General features: G+C 43.7%; 1 protein-coding gene, 1 long non-coding RNA gene and 1 pseudogene across 2 annotated transcripts; 2 read left to right on the top strand and 1 right to left on the bottom strand.

The window, feature by feature from the left end:
* The first annotated feature begins 1,417 nt into the window (after window positions 1–1,417).
* LOC143047700 (uncharacterized) lies at window positions 1,418–4,238 on the top strand. The gene is made up of 2 exons (XM_076220908.1): window positions 1,418–1,792; window positions 3,454–4,238. Exons 1-2 carry the CDS (start codon window positions 1,445–1,447, stop codon window positions 4,234–4,236), a joined length of 1,131 nt encoding a protein of 376 aa, XP_076077023.1. The 5' UTR covers window positions 1,418–1,444; the 3' UTR covers window positions 4,237–4,238.
* LOC143047701 (uncharacterized) lies at window positions 1,982–2,857 on the bottom strand. Its single transcript, XR_012969637.1, has 3 exons — window positions 2,562–2,857; window positions 2,268–2,334; window positions 1,982–2,086 (listed from the first exon to the last, which is right to left on the bottom strand). It is a non-coding gene; the product is annotated as an uncharacterized LOC143047701 (long non-coding RNA).
* A 97-nt stretch (window positions 4,239–4,335) lies between the features above and the next one.
* LOC143047699 (uncharacterized) lies at window positions 4,336–8,658 on the top strand (annotated as a pseudogene).
* The last annotated feature ends 8,970 nt before the right edge of the window (window positions 8,659–17,628 follow it).

Below are 17,628 nucleotides of genomic sequence, written 5' to 3'. Positions count from 1 at the left end.
TTTTTTATAAAGTTTAGATGTTTTGTGTTTTAAGGCTTCCTTCTCATTGACACCCACATTTCTGTTTGTATCAAACTTGACTACTGAAAGTGAAACTAATTGTATAATGTTTACTATCTTGACAAGCTATTATGAAAACTATCTACTCCCTAATCTGCAGTTTTTCCTCGCTTTATAATGATTAGTTGTGTACTATTATACAAAGTTTGAAGAAATTTGACCAATTTGTTAAGTTTATACTGTATCAAATTAAAAAGATGTAGTATGATTGCCCATGAGTCGGAAACCAATGACATTAAAGTTGGCAACTATTTGTCATCATACAACATTCAAAAACGAGCAAACCCATAATTCATAGCAAGCTATTAAAGAATCGAACAATTGTACAACTGTTCAAGTAAGAAAACTTCGACTGATTTATCTACAGGACGATAAAGAAAAACAAATGTTATAAATGTAAACAAACAACAACCACTGTATATGGAGTAAACATCTTGATTCTCCTAGTTCATACATAGTTATCAAAGGTACCACGATTATAATTTAGTACGTCAGACGCGCGTTTCGTCTATATAAGACTCATCAGTGACGCTCATATCAAAATATTTATAAAGCCAAACAAGTACAAAGTTGAAGAGCATTGAGGATCCAAAATTCCAAAAAGTTGTGCCAAATACGGCTAAGGTAATCTATGCCTGGGATAAGAAAATCCTTAGTTTTTCGAAAAATTCAAAATTTTGTAAACAGGAAATTTATAAAAATGACCACATTATTGATATTCATTTCAATACCGAAGTGTTGACTACTGGGCTGGTGAAACCCTCGGAGACAAAACGTCCACCAGCAGTGGCATCGACCCAGTGGTGTATATACCAGCATTTTCCAGCATTTTCAGGAACAAGGTCTTGCATTCCTATATAAACGGTTGCAGGTACAGCTATTAAGGGAGCTACCATTTGATTTTTATGGGGGGGGGGGGGCTAGGATGAAATTTGAAAAAAATAGGCAGGACAGGAGTTTTGAGTTAAAAAAAAAGGCAGGATAGTAGTAGAGACGGATCAGTTTGAGGCACCCTCAAAACACAGGGCGCTAGGGCGCTGACGTCATATGCGCATGCCCCGCCCCCAATATGATATATGGGCATATACTAGCCCTAATGACGTCAGCGGAAGTAAGGAAGATGAGTCACGACGGAAGGACGCCGGTCATATTTGGTCATGACGCAACCATGAATCATCAGGATGCAAGATCAGAACATGGGAGGTGTGACACATCGCTTCGGATTTACATGGTCACCGCGTGACTCATTTCTCTCCTTAGATCACCTTATATGTCGAGATACTTTCCGCCGATATAAAAGGTAAACAGCCAACCAAAACACAATTTTCATACAAACCAATGAAAATACAACTAACGGTTACACCAGAGTATATGTAAGACGTAAATGATCGACATCTTCATTTCAACGATGGAGTTTCAGTGTGACATATGTTCGAAAACTTTTTCAAGACAATCCGACCTGAAGAGACAAAAATTCACCATTCACGGATCTAGTTTCTTTTCATGTAATAAATGTGATAAGGAATTTAATAGAAAAGACAAATTTGTAGAACATTGTGGAAAATGTGTCATAACGTGTAAATATTGTGACGCTAATTTTAAACTCCAGAAAGACGTGAATGAACATGTGAATTTAATCCACACGGACAAGAAGTTCGTGTGTACCAAATGTGAAAAGAAATTTGCGGCTAAAACGAATATGCAGAAACACCAACAGAAGTGTACTCAATCGGTAATCATTTTGTTTTCATTTCCATTATTATTCAAATGACGACATATCCTCATAATTTAAAAATTTCCCTGAAAATATATATGAAAACTCGATTCCATCCATTTCAATAAACTTACTGAAGAGAATATGTATCCTAACGTTCCAGTATTTTGTCCGATCCATAACGTAACACACAAATAAATAATTCAATTATATATATATATTTTTTTTTATTGAATCCGAAGTACACCGGGTTAGCATATTCCAAGGATATCTGAATGTTCATCACAAATATGGCAGTCTATCTCCGTCTGTCTGAAAATATAAATTGCAATGTTATTAAAAAGAATCGGGAGTGAAATAAACGTATGAATAAGGATTCCAAAAATATAATCTTTCATTTCTTTCCCCCTTTCTTTAAATAATAAAAATATTTATACCGTCCGGTATTGACTAATAAATCGATATAATTTTTTAATTTTAATACATTACTTACTCGAAAATCAACGTCTGGGTTTAGTAAATGGACATTCCCATCGTCCACACATAGTGATAAGAAACAGCTGAAATAAATATTAAAATCAGGTTAAAAATAGTTCTGTCATTCTATTGATTTATATAATCGAATTATATATATATATTTGAAACTCAAGATTTGAACGTCATGCCATTATATTAGTTTTTATAACAAAAGTAAATATATGAATAATATGCGTTGCAATTAAAACAAATGATCAAATAAATTATTAGATTATACATAAACATGATAAATGAAAACAAACTTACTTACTTACTTTATCCGAACGTCGCTTGTATTCATTATATTCCAATCAACAAGAAATGCACGCGTGTACGTCTTGCTGTATCATAAAACTGGCTTCCTTTTACATGTTTTATAATTGAAAAATCACACATATGTTAGAAGACTGACCGATACTTATCGCATTAGTCATATCTTGTGATACATTGATCAGTGTGTATATGTCTGGAGATGGATTTCACATCTTTGTTGATTTATAACAAAGATAACTCGAGTAACTAATTAGATATATAGAACTTTCCTGCTAAATACAATTATTGTTCAATGAAGCCTACTTTTATTTGAGATGCGTGTGTTTCTCATTTATTAAAATCGCAATGTTATGATAAATGACATTTATTATATTCCTGTAAATAATAATTATTTATTGTTAGTCTTACACACACACTTTTAAAATTCATACCAGATGGACATAAGTGCACAGCGAGATAATTATATCAAATCCTCAAAGGAATCACTTTCATCATCAATATTATTTTACAATAAAGTGTAATGTATCTTAATGGATTTGTGATGATTAATTTCTGTAATTAAAAGAACTGTTAACACCTTAATAAACTGTAATAAAATATCTAAAAATATGTACCGTGTTTCACAAGGCAAAATAATTAGTTCACGTTTTTCTAAAAAGAAAGTTGATATAAAACCGTCTGCAGCGATTTATATTAGATAAAGATCGTACATCTATAGATTCGTTATTTCTATAAACAATCAATTATTTCGTTATGATATTTTATTCCTATATGTTAAGATTGATAGAAATAAGTGTAGCTAACACATTTGATTAGGCAACGCGTCACCCGAGTAATAAAGAAAACCAACACGTGAACTCATTTTATTAGGTTTTTATTTATTGTTTCAGACTTCTTCGGTCATTCGATCGCCTCAACCTGGGCCTAGTTCTAGACCAGATATGGACGAGAGGACCTTCCGATGTCGGAGATGCACTGCACGATTTGACAATCGACGCCAGTTGTACCTACACGGTATGCAACACCACTATCAGACAGGTGCCGGAGGTTTACAATCTCGACCTTGGACCCACGATGAAGCCCCCTGGGAAGTGGAGGAAGACGGAGCTTTGAAGACCGTTTACGAGGCCAATGCACCCCTCATCTTAGAGAATCACAGCGAGAGTTCCGTGACATCAACTTATAACGTTCCACTCACCAACGATTTCACCGTCCCCCAATTGATGGAGCAAGCTGAACGTCTCTATGATCGCCAGGGTCACGCCTTTCGTCTCAATTTGGAATTCGGTTTGATATTACGACATACGGAAACCGGAGAATACCGTTACTTCCGGCCATTTCAGAACGAAAGTCTTTTTCAAAGACCCATTTACGTCTCCAGACGCCAAGATCTAAACCGGTTGAAATTACGTCTTAAACGTTTTAACGTCACCGACTACATCTTACGTCAGAGACCCGACACGAAATGGAAACCGTATTTAGTCACCAACGTCCGATTCGTCTTCTATTACCTAAACTATCCCCTGGGCAACGCCGTGAAGCTACCGGACTACATTCTGAATTCTAGATCCATCGTGGCTTTAGATAAAACTCGAAATGGAAAACACGTATACAAAGACCACCTGTGCGCCTTTCGTTGCCTGGCCGTGCACCACGGACATCGGACAGACTGATTGGAAACCCACACTAGAGCGTTGTTCGATCGATGGATCCAATTTGCAGCCGACAAGCAACTCGATTCGACGAACTTTCAAGGACTTCCGCTCCACCAGATGGCATATTTCGAACATTGTTTTAGCATCAACGTCAACGTGTACCATCTACGTGACGACGGCGTGGCACTCACCGTTTACAAATCCCGTTGCCATTACGACGATACCATGCACGTCAACCAATTCGACCATCATTTATCGTACATCGCCAACTTGCCGGCCTACACTCAAAAATACCAGTGCGGTACGTGCGATCGCCATTTTAAACACGTCAACAACATGAAACGACACCAACTGAAATGTACCGGCCAGACCGTCTACCGCTTCAAAGGCGGATTTTATTCCAACCCCAAAACCATCTTCGATAAACTGGAAGAACACGGCATCCGCGTCCAAGATCGGTTATACCCGTGGTTTGTCGTCTACGATTTCGAGGCCATGCTGGTGTCCATACAAGAATCCAATTCCGACAAACTCACCTGGACACAGCGACACGAACCCATCTCCGTCTCCGTCTGTTCTAATGTGGAGGGATTTTTCGAACCCCAGTGTTTCGTCGATCCCGACGTCCAGTCACTCGTACAACACATGGTCGATTACATGAGTGAAATAAGCAATAAAGCGTATGAATTAACACGACAGAAATTTGCCGACGCTTTCCACCAACTAGACGCCGACATTCAGAACCCGTACCGTGCCCTCCTAGAAGACGACGACGAGGATGAGTACAAACTGGACGCCTTTTTAGACGACACAGAACTTCTAGAGGAAATCGAAAACCAGAAGACGGTTTACCTAAAACTAAAAGAAGAGCTAGACGCATATTGTCGGCAGATCGTCGTTCTCGGATTCAACTCTGCGAAATACGACATGAATTTAATCAAGACACACTTGGCCAAAACATTAAACATGCACGAATCGGGACAAAAATTCACGGTCAAACGCAACAACAGTTACGCCTGTTTGGCCAATGAGACTTTCAAATTTTTAGACATTACGTCGTATTTGGCTCCCGGATGTAGCTATGCCAAATTTCTGAAAGCATACGACGTCACAGAAAATAAAGGGTTCTTCCCATACGAATGGTTCGACAACGTCGACAAGTTACATCATCCGACACTACCATCTCACGAACAGTTCTACAGCTCATTAAAGGAATGTAACATCTCAACAGAAGACTACGCTTACTGCCAACGCGAGTGGTCCGTGAACGGTATGTCGACCTTTCGAGATTTCCTCGTCTGGTATAACAATCTCGACGTCGGACCTTTCGTCCAAGCCGTGGAAAATCTACAGAAAATTTACTTTGAGCGGGACATCGACCTCTTCAAGACCAGCATCTCCGTACCCGGATTAGCACGCCGGATGCTCTTCGACACCGGTCGACAAGCCGGTGCCTCGTTTGCCTTATTCGACGAGGCCAACAGTGACCTCTATTTCACTCTCAAGAACAACTTGATCGGCGGTCCGTCCATCATCTTTAATCGCCACCACGAAGTCGGACAAACGTTCATCCGGAGCGATTTCACTAGACCGTGTCTAAAGATACTCGGGTTCGACGCTAATGCTTTATATCTGTATTGCATCGACCAAGAGATGCCGACGGGATCGTTCGTCCGGCGACGAGTAGAAGACGGCTTTAAACCGCAGAAACGAGACAAGTACACCCTCATGTACGACTGGATGGACTATCTCAACCACACACGGAGTCTAGACATAAAACACAAATTAAACACCGGCAAAGAAAAAAAGATCGGTCCGTATCCCGTCGACGGTTACGACGCCAATACCAACACCGTCTACCAATTCCACGGCTGCTACTGGCACGGTCACGACTGTTGGATGACCAAAAATGTCAAAGATCAGAAATGGTGCGAGACCCGTCAAGCCAAGTACGACAAAACCGTCAAGACCACCACGTTAATACAAGCACAAGGATATAACATCGTCGAGAAATGGGAATGTCATTTCCGTAACGATATAAGAAGACACGGACAGCTGAAATCCTTTTGCGACTCCCGCAAACCGCCGACCCCGCAACGATCCGTCACCGAAACCGAAATTCTAGAGGGCGTAGCCAGCGGTCGGCTCTTCGGTATGGTGGAATGCGACATCCGGGTACCCGACGAATGGCCGTCGTACTTTCGACATCCGACCATGACGCCGTACGAATATTTCGCAGAGATGTCACCTTTGTTCTGCACCACCGACGTTCCTTTCGACCTTATCGGCGATCACATGCAAGATCACGTCCGTCGTTTCGAATTGTCGGAGAAACCTCGTCGCCTGCTGGTGGGAGGGATGCGTGCGCGTCAGATGTTAATCGCCACCCCGCTCCTGAAATGGTACCTGGAACACGGCATGCTCGTCACCAAAATATATCAGGTGCTGGAATTTAAACCGCAGCGATGTTTCAGGGATTTCGTTAAAGTCGTCAGCGACAATCGACGACTGGGAGACGCCAATCCGGACAAAGCCATTATCGCCGAAACCTCCAAACTTGAAGGCAATAGTGGTTACGGCGGCACCATCATGGACCAGGAAAAGTTTCAGTCCGTGACGTACGTCTTAGGGGAAGGCCGAGTCATGCTAGAAGCCAATAAACCGCAGTTCAAAAAACTGACCACCCTATTGGAACAAGACGAATATTTCGAGGTCGAAAAATCGAAAGAGCGACTCGACATCAACCTTCCCATTCAAATTGGCTACTTTATCTTACAGTACGGGAAGTTAAGAATTTCTGGATGTATACGTCGACCGATCCGATTTCGAGTATTGCGAAATGGACACCGATTCCGCCTACATGGCTCTGTCCGGACCTGACCTAGCATCCGTCATCAGACCGGAAATGAAAGACGCTTACCAACGAGCTCTCACCGGTTGTTGTCGGGACGATTTTGAACCCGATTGGATCCCGCGCACGTGTTGCACCAAGCACGCCAAGTACGACAAGAGAACCCCGGGTCTCTTCAAAGTGGAGTACGAGGGTGACGTCATGATCGGTCTCTGCTCGAAAACGTACATCGTACAAAAGACTAAGCTCGTCCACACTTCTAACACAAAGATGGCAGCCTTCCGACTCCTCAGACGTGCCAAGAAGCTCCCGGTGAAGCGTCTGATTCATCGTCCGCGTCTCCTCAGAGAAGTGAAATTTAGCTCGAAAGGTATTACCAAGAGACGGGTCAAAGCTCCCATGACCACATTCCGACACGTGCTCAACACCCAACGGGTGGGAAATGGGACGCTCAAAGGATTCCGAGCCAGGAACAACGGCATCTCCACCTATCAACAAACTAGAAATGGGTTTTCATATTTCTATTGCAAGAGGAGAGTGTTAGAAGACGGAGTGTCTACCGTTCCCCTCGATTTAGAACTATGTTCAGTACCGATGGAAATCGACGAGTCCGAAAAACCGATGGAAGTCGACGAAACTATCACGGAGGTAGACCTAGACGATAACGATCGTTATCTGATTCATCTTTTGGAAACCAACTTTGAAAGTGACTCTGAATGATATTTGTTTTTCGTATGATCCATTTTTGATAATAATTTAAGCGGGACAATTGGTATGGTGTTGAAATTTACATCCAACAAAAGTGGACAGTTAATAAATGAAAGCGTTGGAAATAACATGGGACGGTGAATATGTTTCCTGTAGTTTTATTTTTCTACATCCGTTTTTTCCAAAATGGATGAATTTTAACGTGTCAAAATTGAAAAGATATGACATTTGAACTGTGAACATATGTATTGTTTTACGTTTTGTGTTGGTTCCCATACATTTCCTATAGTAAAACGTGGAGACTCGACATGGGTCCATATTTCATTTTTTAGCGGGTAAAACTAGATTCTTTGGAAATTTAAGCGATCGAAAACTGATGAGTTCATGAAATGAAAACGTTCGAAAACGATATGGAAATAACACAGGACGGTGAACATTTTTCCATGTAGGTTTATTTTTCTACATCCATTTTTCCAAAATGTATGAATTTTAACGTATCAAAATTGAAAAGATATGACATTTGAAGTGTAAACATATGTATTGTTTTACGTTTTGTGTTGGTTTCCATACATTTCCTGTAGTAAAACGTGGAGACTCGACATGGGTCCATAGTTCGATTTTAAACGGGTAAAACTAGATTCTTTGGAAATTTAAGCGATCAAAAACTGATGAGTTAATGAAATGAAAACGTTCGAAAACGATATGGAAATAACACAGGACGGTGAATATTTTTTTATGAAGTTTTTATTTTTCTACATCCATTTTTCCAAAATGTATGAATTTTAACGTGTCGAAATTGAAAAGATATGACATTTTAAGTGTAAACATAAAGTATTGTTTTTATGAATGTTTGCTTGGAATGATATCGAATGGTAATTGTGTAATGTTTTTGTGTCTGTAAATAATGTGTACATTTGAATAAATATATGTCATGCTGTAACATGTGTCGTCTTATTAAAGCAAGGACTTGGGTGTATGAAACTTCGAAAGGTGTTTTTCAACGCCACAAAGTGCCTACACTTCGGCGAGTAGAAAAATACCTCTTGATGTTCCATGATAAACAACGTACTCGATCGTCTAATCTACATTTTTTTTTTATTGAACACTTTACACAGACATCAACTTGATACAGACATAGATACAAAAGAAAACGTGTTCAAAGTTCAATCCATGTTTTATTGTTCTTGGAATCCACGTGGTGATTGGTTGGTATTCCGGGAGGTCCTAGTTTCGGTTTCTTCTTCTTTGTTCCTTCCCCCGTCTGCGACTTTTTCTGGTCGGCTAAGAGTGTTTGGTATCGGTCGTAAGGTACCAGGATCATTTTCTCCATCTCTCTACGACGTCGAGAAGACGAACGACGGTTGCTGTTCCCCTATGCAGAGCTTGAATTCTTTCTTTTCTCGTCGACGACTTTCTGCCCAAGATGTTGATGATCTTTTTGAATCGCTTCAGTCGGAGTTTCTCCGAAGGTGTTAGCACGATCGTGCCTTTGATGATGTTGTGGGCGATCTCGCACAAGGCTTTCAGTTGAGATTTGTCGATGGTCTTTAACAACGCCTTTCGCTGGTCTTTCTTGGCGATCCGCAACAGGTGTAGAAAATGGTGATGGGTGTCCAGCAGTCGACTCATGCCTGATGAGTGTGGTGTGTTCGTTCCTCTTATAATTTCTGTGGAACGTAGACCGTCGTATCTTCTCCGGGGAACACATGGGTCCTCAAACGATAGGTATCGTCGGAATTTGGCGCCAAGTCGACGATTAAGTAGGCGTAGGGGGTCGATGTGGCGTCCTCGAAGCTCTGCATCAGTATCTTCCAACGTCCTGGATAGAGCTGTCGCCCCAAGGTCATGATCTGGGAGACGTCTCTCACGTTTTTCATCAGAACCAAGTACGTCGTGTTGAGGGCGATGGTTCTCGACCTGGATCCTTGTACGTATAGGTTTTGGGTCAGAAACAAGACGCTCAATCGTCTGTGATGGCATCCCTGTGTGAAAAGAAGTTCCATGTCAACGTCGCGCACTACTTGATGCATCAGATCATCTAGAACGACTAACCGATGACGTCTATCGGCGGAGAATTCCCGGACCGTGTCCATCGTAGGTAAGCCCTCGTGAAAGACGATGTTGGGAATCGTCTTTTCCATCTCTTCGAATAGCGGCTGGTGGATGCCGAAGCAATACAAGATGGCCTCCGGTGGTTCGTCGGCGTACATCTCTTTTACATGTGTCAATAGTCTGTACACGAATCGCGTCTTCCCGCTGTTGGTCATCCCCGTGACGCACATGCTGGTACAAGGTAAAAACGGAAACACCATGGTTATTGTCATTCTCTATCGGTCTTCTCTTATGACTTTGACGATTTGAGCGTGGGACTGGGTAAGGCGTATCCGATGGCACTACTCAACAGCGTGATCCACAGTTCGCTCTTGCCGTTTTGCATCGACAGGTTGGCGATCGAGGTGATGATGATGACGTAGACGACGATCATCTGGCAAAAGTAGACGATTTCCGATTTGGGTAAATGACTGCCCATCACTTGCCATCGTTCGCTATCGTTCGTACTGCTTTCGCGCTCCATCCTCGACGGGTTGTACCAATTCTTCCTCTTATGAACTTTTTCACTTTGCGATCGTTGTCTCGCAGATCTACGGTGCTAAAGTCGTTGAGGATCTCTTGAAAAGATCGCGAGCCGTGTCTCTCCCGGACGAAATGAATGCAGTAGGCTCCACAGGTATTGCTGTCTTCCGGTTGGACGGCATCCGGCGTATACAGATAGGTAGGTCCCAGTACTTCTTCGAAGCGACGATGGTAGTCACCCGGACGGTTTCCCAGCGAGTCGAAAAATTCGGGGGGTCCTTGAAGAGGAAAACGAAACACGGTCCAGTGAGTCCCAGGTCTGGAACACGGATCGGTGTTGACGACGTACGTCTGTGGTCTCTGTGGTCGCACTAATTCGTCGGCACAGATGGCTCGGACGTGTTGGTCTCTCAGCTCTCTTTCCACCTCTCGGTTGTTCATTGTAGCAAGACGCGTCGAGATTGATCCACGTGCATCACTTTGGGAAACTTGCCGTACATCAGGACGGTCACGCTCTCCGGCAGGGGCGTCCCGAATTTGATTACCAGTCGACAGTCTCCTCTCCGCTTGGCGTTGAAATCGACTCGATCGTCGACGTTGAGGACGAAGAGGGCAAACCCACCGGCGTAATCCAAGAGGGAGACGTCTACGTCGTCCCTGAAGGTGGCGAGTGTCCTGTAGGCGTCCACGTAGTTTCTACCGGCGAAATTGGGTTGTAGCGGTTGACTGGGGTACGATTGTCCGTCGACGTACAATCCCACAAAGTTGCAGTCGAACCCCTGGAAATTAAACGGCGATCTCTTATAACTTCTGCTGAAGGCTTCGCTGCTGACGAGGGCCACGATCAATTGGCTGGGAACGTCTCCCTGGAACAAATTGTTCTCGATGAATCCGTACTCTCCCTTGGATACGGAAGCCGTCTTGAAGTGACTGGTTACGAACGGATACATGGCCGTGTCGTCTCCCAACAATTTGCTGTGGGCCATCAACACTCCGGCGTTTGGTGTCTGTAGACACACTTTGAAGGCGGCATCCAGGATCTGCACTCGGTAAGCCGCGTCGTCGTCGCTGGACATCAGGCGAAAGGCGTTCTTACTGGGCCACAACTTCAGGGTCAACGGGATGCCGTTCAACAACAGGCGATGTTGACGAAACACGTCCAAATGTAAAGGTCCTTCCATCTCCAGGATCCTGCCTTCTCGGGTGTATAAAGAGCGACGGTACAATCCCTGGTTCTCTCCGCCTTGGGCGTTGGCGTCGTCGAGATGTCCGGCCGTGTCTCTCTTAAAGAGCTGCGAATCTAATAGTACTTTATCGCTGGCTCCGGTCTCCAGTAAGGTGTCGATGTAGGCCTTGAACGGATAATTGGATCCCATTTGCGCGACGGGCGTCTGTTGAAGACTGCATTCCACCTCAGAAAAGAGGGCTTGAAGCGACAGGTTGACTAATGCCACGTTGGTGTCTTTGGCGACCGAGGTACCGTCGGCCTTCAGGAGACGCAGTTTGACTTTCAGTGAACTTCGCTTCAGATCCATGTAGGCGGCCGATTGCGACGGAATCGAGAAGTCCAAGGGAGCGTCCGCACTGATTTGATTCGTCGGTCTAAATTCTATCCATTCTCTTCTCTGTATCCCCGTGTTGGCGGGTGGAGGGGAAAACAGGGACAGTTCGTCTTCGTGATTTTCTTCCAAGTGGTTCATGATTCATCCAGTTGATTGAACGTTCGCCTGCGCTTTCGTCCTCTTATAACTTTCGGAGGGGCCAGTTCCGATTTGGCCATCTCGAGGGTCTGCGCCAACGGCGTCACCAGTTGTACCTTGGGCGTCGACTCTGGGCGCCAACGGGCGCCGCTGCCCACGAGGTATCGTCCCTTGTGGTCGGGTCGGACCCTTCCTGCCGATAGGTCTGAGAAATGCTGCTCCCACTTTTTGTGATCGGGAACGTACGGTATCCAGCGTTGTGACTTGTGGTCGTACACTTCTATCGATCCCATCTCCGTCTGCGGAGGTGAAGCGTGCAGTACAAAAGGTCGGTTTTAAATCGACATGCCCGTAACTGGTCGTCTCTTATAAAGATTCGCACCCGATTCAAGTCTGTTTGACGTAATCTGACGTAATAAGGTTTGGTATACTCCAAAGTTCCTTCCTCGAGCGGTTCGGTGGATCGCAAGAGCGGCAAGAAACTGTTCCGTGCGTAGGATTCCTCTACCACGTCGGCACAGACGTAGAGTCGATGGGTTTGGCGTTCCGGTTGAGACGGTAGGGCGAGTTCCGTCAGAGCGCATTCCCACGTACCTTCCAGCAGGAATCTCTTGGGAAGATCTACCACGAAGTTTCCCGCGTGGTTGTCGGCGTGGGTCGAGAGCGAATCGCCGCTGAACAGGTGCAAGTAGAAATCTTCCATCATGTCATCACCACCTCTCCGTGAGTTGACTCTTATGAATATCATTGTTCTCCCGATCGGATAGACAGAACGATGGCTCGATTGAGATACTGGGGTCGCAACAGACGAGGAATCATCTCGTGATAGGTCATCAGAGCGTTCTTTTTCCTCTGTAAAGACATTCTAGAATCGACCAGTTGACGCATGATCAGCGAACGCTCTCTCAAGCGACGAACGTCTTGCGGGAGGATGCGGATGGATCCTAGGACGATGAATTGGACGACTTCGGACACGGCCTCCATCTGTTCTCTCGTCATGTATCGTACCAACAGTTTTCTCGTCGATTTATTGGCCTCTCCCAATTCCCTCAAAAAATGAATGCGTCCGTATACGATGGACTGGTCCATGGTTGCACACTATTCGTGTTCACCACTCTTATAGTCTTTCAAGGACGACAAGGGGATCCAACTGTTGAATTTCACTGGCCATCCCATCCATTTGATGAGCGCGTCGTGGCGTCTTCGGCGAATGACTTTTTCGATTCGGTACATTGTTTGCTCGGTGACTCTCACTCTGTTCAGTTCCGATTGGTAAAACGTGCCCTGCACGCCGTCACCGAGCGTGTCCTTCAACGTGAAATACGATATGCCATCTTTCGTGCCTCGGTCGTCCACCACGAAATACTCCATCGTCCAACGTTCGTCGTACTCTCGATCGAACGGCTGCCTAACGTGCGAGATGCGGACGGTGTCTCCTTTTCGGAACTTGTAACCTCGTGTCGTTGGTTTCACGTAGTGTTGCGTCGAGTACTGGAGTTTCCACAGTCGGGTTTCGTCCTTTTTAGTCACCGCACGGGGAGCCATTTTGATGGAACGGTGGTAGGCGGCATTATAGCTCTGGGTGATCTTGTCGAGAACGTCGATCCAGCGATGCGTTTGATGACGGGATAGGTACCGGTAGAGTCTGGACTTTAGCGTCTTGATGCATCTTTCGGCGTAAGAACTTTTCTGTTCGTTCTGGGTGTAAAAAAAGTCAACCTTCTCGGCTGTTAACAATCGTTGAACGTCTCTGTTTCGGAACTCGACACCTTTATCGGTTCTTAGCTTGGTAGGTTTCCTTCCACGACGAAATATGGTCTGTAGGGCGGTCACCATTTCCTTGCCTTGTGTCGAGCGTAAGGGATGCGTGTTGGCAAAGCGAGAAAAGACGTCGATGGTCACGACAAAATAAGCGTATCCGTCGTTTTCTTTGCTGAACGATTTCATTACGGCAGTATCGGCGTCCCATTGGTAGTCGATAAAAGGAGCGATCACTTTGCGTCGACGAAAGGAACGATTGATTTGACGATGCAAACCGAAGGTCTCTTGTCCCTCTAACCATTTCTTGATTTTTGCTCTTCCCAATACGTATTTTCCTTCCTTGCGTACCGCTTTGTATAGTTTCTCCACTCCACCATACGATCCCGGATGACTAGGGTCGTAATAGGCTTTTTTCAAGTAGTCTTCATACGTCATGATCGCATCATATTGGTGTCGGTTTTGTTCTTATAACAATCCAAATAAGCCCGAATCATCTCGTACTTCCACGGTTGGTGTGTCAGGTAAGGATCGGAGAGGTAAGACTCGATGTGTTCCGGTGTCTGACATGTCTTGGCCAATGCCACGTAAATGTCGCTGGGTTTCTCTGCAAAGAGTACGAATATGTACGTCTTGTCCATCTTTCTTTTGGCGATCGTCGAGGACTCTTATAGGTATAGTTCCATCTCCAAGAGGACGGGATATACCTCCTGAACATCGCGCTGAGATTTCAGACCCGTGATCATTATCTTACCGGAGAGATGGCAGGTGAAATGCATGCCGTGACGACGAAACATGACAGCGGGAAAAATTTCCGGTTCGAAACTGAATTCGCTCGGTAGTCGATAGGGATCGACACGTCCGCTTAATTGATGAGAGGCTGAAGCCGTTAGTATTTGAACCTGTGTGAGTCGTACGTCGTTACCCATCTGTTGTAGTAGTCTGGCGTAACGTCGGAGACGACGTCGACCGTCTTGTATGGACAGACATTTCCCGTTACAGTTGATGATTCCATTAGAAAATAGCAAACAGTTTCCTCCAATCTTTCGGTGTTGCCAAATGAGGTCCGAAAATGTACGGGGGTCGTAACGAACGTTGGGTAATCTGTAGGCCAGCTCTCGTAGATCGAACGAGCATCCCAAATTCGCTTGTACGACAACGTTGGTCAGTTGCATTTCAGTGCCTCTGCTAATTCCTCACAGTCGTTGAATCGGAGAGCTTCGACGAATCCTCCAAAGGCTTTGGGTCCTCTTCTCGCGAGAGTGAAGACCAGTTGTCCAATTTTATTTCTACTCGTGTTTTGATAGAGGATATCTTCGGCCAGCTCGGAAGTCAAAATGTTTTTATCGACCAAATATTGCACTACGGGATCCGTGGGTGTTTCCGCAACCAGTCGGCCTAAATTTCTGATGAGATTCTTTTGATCACGTCTGTCCATGTGAACGGATCGCAATGAAATGAGGTTGGTTTGTTTCTACAAGCTTCTATATACGATTCATAGTTTTTTGATTGGGGAATTAGATTAGACGGGATCACGTGATATCGGAAATTTGCATGGTGTATGATTGTATTGTTAATGGAGATGTACATGCAATTAGCGCTATCTCAAGTGTATTGCTATAATGTTACATTCCTCCGCTGGTAGTCATAATACAACGACCAGACAGAATTTGATAAAGGCTATCTCGGGTTGAAGTGATATTTCATGAACCGATTCGTTGTTTACCTGTAAGGGAGGGGACTTTCAATTTATTCATGAAATTTCGAAAAGAACTTTTCGTCGCTATTTAGAATTTTAAAACATCTATTCATTAAAAACAATAATGATAAACATAGCGATCGGAAAAATACTTCTTGAATTTTCATTATATTAATCTCCCGAAACCTCGAAAAATACTTTTCCATGTATTTGTTTTCTTCCCTCCTTTCAAAACACAGAAAAATACTCCTTGAAGAATCGTGAATAGAAAAGCCGAGATCGAATTAAAGGTTCTACATTTTATTAAATCACTATACATTGGAATAATTACAACAAATGTGAATGAATATCAGCCAGTCCTTCGAAATTTCACGTAAAGTTCGTATGCATTGTCTATATTTCACCCTTTCGTAAAGTGGTCTGGACATCTCAAGAATCCCAGCAAACATGAATATTTTCAAGTCTTTCAAACTTTCACGAAAAGTTCATATCCATTGTCTATATTTCACCATTCCGTAAAGTGGTCTGGATTACACTCAGAACATCTCAAGAATCCCAGCTGGTTTTGATGATCCGAACTGTATGGACAAGGGACGATGGAACATAATTCCGGGACGAAGTCACCAATCACGCTCGCCACGTCTTTTAGCTTTACGTATTCTGCGGGCCGTAGACAAATTCCCTTCTTGGTGGGGACGATTTCCGTGTTGTTGGGGGGTAGCCAATGTTGACGAAGGTCCAAGCAAACGCTTTTGATCTGCACGGATGCGTAGACATTTCCCCCAAGATGAGATTGGTACACCCTCTTCTCCGTTAGGGCCTGGTCCAAAAACTCGAAATTGTCCACCAGTAGCTTCCATCTGTGCAGTGGAAGGCTGATCCCCTTTTTCGTTGGGATTAACTTTTCGTCTTTGAGCTCCCACTCTCTAACGTCTATACGAATTTCGTCATTCCATTCAGTGGCTTGTACAAATCTATTGTTCCCCAGTTCAATTTTGCAACGTGTTTTGTCCATCTCGATCTACTTGTGAATGAAACTAGAATAAGTGAACAGATCGTTTTATATACCTATGCTTCGTCCTCATTGGTTGGTTCAGCACGTGGCCATGTATTGAAGTCTGACTCGTCAGAGCTATACAACAAGACCAAATATGGGCGGCGTGTATTCGGTATGACTCATGGTATTATCATGTAGTGAGTCATGCCCTGATCTTGCGTCCTGATGATTCATGGTTGCGTCATGACCAAATATGACCGGCGTCCATCCGTCGTGACTCATCTTCCTTACTTCCGCTGACGTCATTAGGGCTAGTATATGCCCATATATCATATTGGGGGCGGGGCATGCGCATATGACGTCAGCGCCCTAGCGCCCTGTGTTTTGAGGGTGCCTCAAACTGATCCGTCCCTACTACTCAGGATGAGACACTTTTCAAAAAAAAAAGGCAGGATGACAGTTTAGGTAAAAAAAGTCAGGATAAACTAATAAAAAAAAGGCAGGACCGAATAGAGTGAAAAATAAAAAGGCAGGACAGAGATTGCAACTAAAAAAAAAATGCAGGACAACATTTTTCATCCTAGCCCCCCCCCCCCCCCCCCCCCATAAAAATCAAATGGTAGCTCCCTAAACCAGAGTTTTCAAATTGTAAATTTGAAATCATCTGTGATAAAGTTTTATGGATTTCATGCTAGGGGTTAATTGGTATTGAATATCTGTGTCACAGATAACCATGGATAAGTTTGATTTATCATAACCACAATCCTGTCTGTTAATCTATAGTGTGACATCACAGAATGTTTAGTGGCCAATGAGTTGCATGACATGTATCAATATCGGAACAGGAACTGTATACTATTCCATTGCAACCAAGTTCATGGCAAGTGTTTTCTCAGGTGTGGATTCATGCTGCTTTTCGATTTTTGTGAACTGATGTTGTACTGAGTTTTTTCTTCTTTCTTTTTTGAAATGGTGTTGAAGTCCGTATGGTGACCTATAGTTGTTAAATTCTGTGTCATTTGGTCTTTTGGCGAGAGTTGTCTCATTGGTAATCATACCACATCTTTTTTATATTTATTCAAATTATGATAATTTATTGCCTTCTTTGTATTGTTTCCCCCTT

Source organism: Mytilus galloprovincialis, chromosome 10 (assembly GCF_965363235.1).
Source record: "Mytilus galloprovincialis chromosome 10, xbMytGall1.hap1.1, whole genome shotgun sequence".
Taxonomy (NCBI): domain Eukaryota; kingdom Metazoa; phylum Mollusca; class Bivalvia; order Mytilida; family Mytilidae; genus Mytilus; species Mytilus galloprovincialis.
The sequence above is the reverse complement of the archived record's forward strand: the minus strand, read 5'-3'. Positions and strand labels throughout refer to the sequence as shown.

Excerpts from the sequence above, each read along its gene's own strand:
- LOC143047700 (XM_076220908.1), top strand. The coding sequence starts at position 1,445 with ATGATCGACATCTTCATTTCAACGATGGAGTTTCAGTGTGACATATGT. Across the intron at positions 1,793-3,453 it reads AACAGAAGTGTACTCAATCG|ACTTCTTCGGTCATTCGATC; the intron begins GTAATCATTTTG and ends TTATTGTTTCAG.